General features: G+C 42.4%; 1 protein-coding gene across 1 annotated transcript in view; it reads left to right on the top strand.

Annotated features, from left to right (window-relative positions):
* The window catches only part of gc2 (guanylyl cyclase 2), a gene marked incomplete at both ends in the record, with an annotated part of 16865 nt that overhangs the window by 6938 nt on the left and 7427 nt on the right, over window positions 1-2500 (top strand). Inside the window, 5 exons of the mRNA XM_080052502.1 lie at window positions 1-5; window positions 576-698; window positions 1108-1188; window positions 1783-1959; window positions 2424-2500. The exon at window positions 1-5 is cut by the window's left edge and continues 92 nt beyond it; the exon at window positions 2424-2500 is cut by the window's right edge and continues 80 nt beyond it. Coding sequence (XP_079908628.1) covers window positions 1-5; window positions 576-698; window positions 1108-1188; window positions 1783-1959; window positions 2424-2500 — 463 coding nt within the window. The remainder of the gene's footprint in view (window positions 6-575; window positions 699-1107; window positions 1189-1782; window positions 1960-2423) is intronic.

Below are 2500 nucleotides of genomic sequence, written 5' to 3'. Positions count from 1 at the left end.
ACAAGGTCAGCCCCTTAGTACACTTACTCTTACACTTTTACCTGTACTAATACGTTAAGAAGTAAAGCAACGGTGGTGTAGTGGATAGAGCGTGTATCATAGTGGCTTCGGCCTTCGTTGCAGTGGTCGCGGGTTCAAATCCGACCCGTGGACCTTTACTGCAGGTCATCCCCCCCCTCTCTCTCTCTCTCTCTCTCTCTTTCTCTCTCTCTCTCCCTCTCTCTCTGTCTCCCCATTTCAACTCTGTACTATCCAAAAAAATTATCTTAAAAAAGAAAGAAGTAAAACTACATGAGGGAAGGGTTTTGCTTGTTCCCTTAAAGGTGAAATGTATGAATGTTGAATGTCATGTTTCTACAGTGGCACAGAATGGACACACTTTAGTAACCATAGCTTCTTGTCCTTGAAGGCCACCGTAGCTTCTGTAAATTCTTACAAAGTGCGGGGTTCGCAAGGGAGCGTTGCAATCTAGACTCTCACCACTAAATGCTTTTACACACTTCCAATATTACACACAGTAACTTTTATATAAAATATTATAATTATTATGATTTATTACGTTTTCCATTGAGCAGAAGATGAGTTTGAGTGACAGCCGGACCAGCGGAATGAGGAGCATGTCGGAATGCAGCGTATTGTCACTGGTCTCCACCGTTACCCCGCCAACCTACGAGAACTCCAACGTGGTCATTTACCAGGTTAGACAGTTTGTTTAAAGGTGCTCCGAGGAACTTTTAAGTTTGTGTTCATTCTTGCGCCCCCTTTGGGACAAAAGCGGTAGTGTTTTTACCACGCCAGCTGTTGTTCCTGGGTGAGTGTGTGTACCTATGACAAAAGCATCAAGAAAAACTATATAAAAATAGCATTCTCTGCTCTGATGGTCTCGTTTGCTGTTACATGTCATTCATGATCATCAGAGGGAAAATTCGACAGTTTCAGAAATATTTAAAAGTTCCTCGTAGCACCTTTAATATGTCCAGAGCATATGGCAAAGCTCACTCAGAGCCAATATTTCAATATGCCATGAACTACTGCTACTCTGTAAGGACCGGATGCTACAGTGTTTTGATTGACAGCCCTGTAGACCAATGGGCTTGTCTCGTTCAGGGCGACTGGGCGTGGCTTAAGAGACTCCCTGATGGAACGTTCAACAGCATCAACCCCAAAACCAGCCACACGTTCGAACTGGTACGTGACAGGTAGAAAGTAGCCATTTGTAATTAAAGCTACTGTGTGTGTGTGTGTGTGTGTGTGTGTGTGTGTGTGTGTGTGTGTGTGTGTGTGTGGTGTGTAACTTCTGTCGCCCCCATGAGGAATTCTGAGTAATTACAGCAACACTGTAAATGAGGTAAAGCCTTCAGTGATGGCACATGGATTTTATATCTTCTGCTGTACGTCCAGGTTTTTTTCTTAGCAGTAGAATCAACAACTGAAACATTTCTTGGGCTCTTCTTGGGGAATTTTTCTGAGCTCCTGCACCAGTGTCAGAGGGGGGGAGAGGGGGGGGGGGGGGTGACACCAGTTTGTAAACGCTGCCATACTGAGAAATACTGAGAGAGTTTTGTGGAGCTGATAGGGCTTAATCAACTTTGTGTCAACTCATTTTGGGAGATGGCCTGAATGTAACCAACATTCATTTACATGAAAAAGTCACGCACAGCTTTTTTTCTACTGTCTCATTTATATGAAAAATGTACGCACTATAGCTTTTAAAACAGCAGAAATGTCAAATATATGAGAGAAAACAGCCCAAAAACAATAGCATTTCTTTGTGTTTTTCAGATGAAGGATATGCGCCATGAGAACATTAACCCTTTCCTGGGGTTCTTCCATGACTACGGCGTGTTCGCCATAGTAACAGAGTTCTGTTCCCGCGGCAGCCTGGAGGATCTGTTGCTAAACGACGACGTGAAACTGGACTGGATGTTCAAGTCAAGTCTGCTACTGGATCTGATTAAGGTTAATGTCTGTGTGTGTGTGTGTGTGTGTGTGTGTGTGTGTGTCTGTCTGTCTATATGTCTGTCTGTCTGTCTATCTTTCTATCTATCTATCTATCTATCTATCTATCTATCTATCTATCTATCTATCTATCTATCTATCTATCTATCTATCTATCTATCTATCTATCTATCTATCTATCTATCTATCTATCTATCTATCTATCTATCTATCTATCTATCTATCTATCTATCTATCTATCTATCTATCTATCTATCTATCTATCCATCCATCTATCCATCCATCTATCCATCTATATAGTAACTAGCTTCTTGTCCTTGAGCTTCTGTAAATTCTCGCCAAGGTTAGCGAGGAGCATTCTAGATGTTTCACCACTAGATGACGCATTTAGATAAATAGATAAATGGGGAAAAGTGTCCACAGCACTCGAGTAAAACAACATCTTATTTTTTTGTCTCTCACAGGGTATGAAGTATCTGCACCATCGGGGACTGTCCCACGCACGGCTGAGCTCCCGAAACTGTGTGGTGGACGGACGCTT

The sequence above is a fragment of the Ammodytes marinus genome (assembly GCF_949987685.1).
Source record: "Ammodytes marinus genome assembly, chromosome: 23".
Lineage (NCBI taxonomy): Eukaryota > Metazoa > Chordata > Actinopteri > Uranoscopiformes > Ammodytidae > Ammodytes > Ammodytes marinus.
This window is presented reverse-complemented; position numbering and strand designations above follow the sequence as displayed.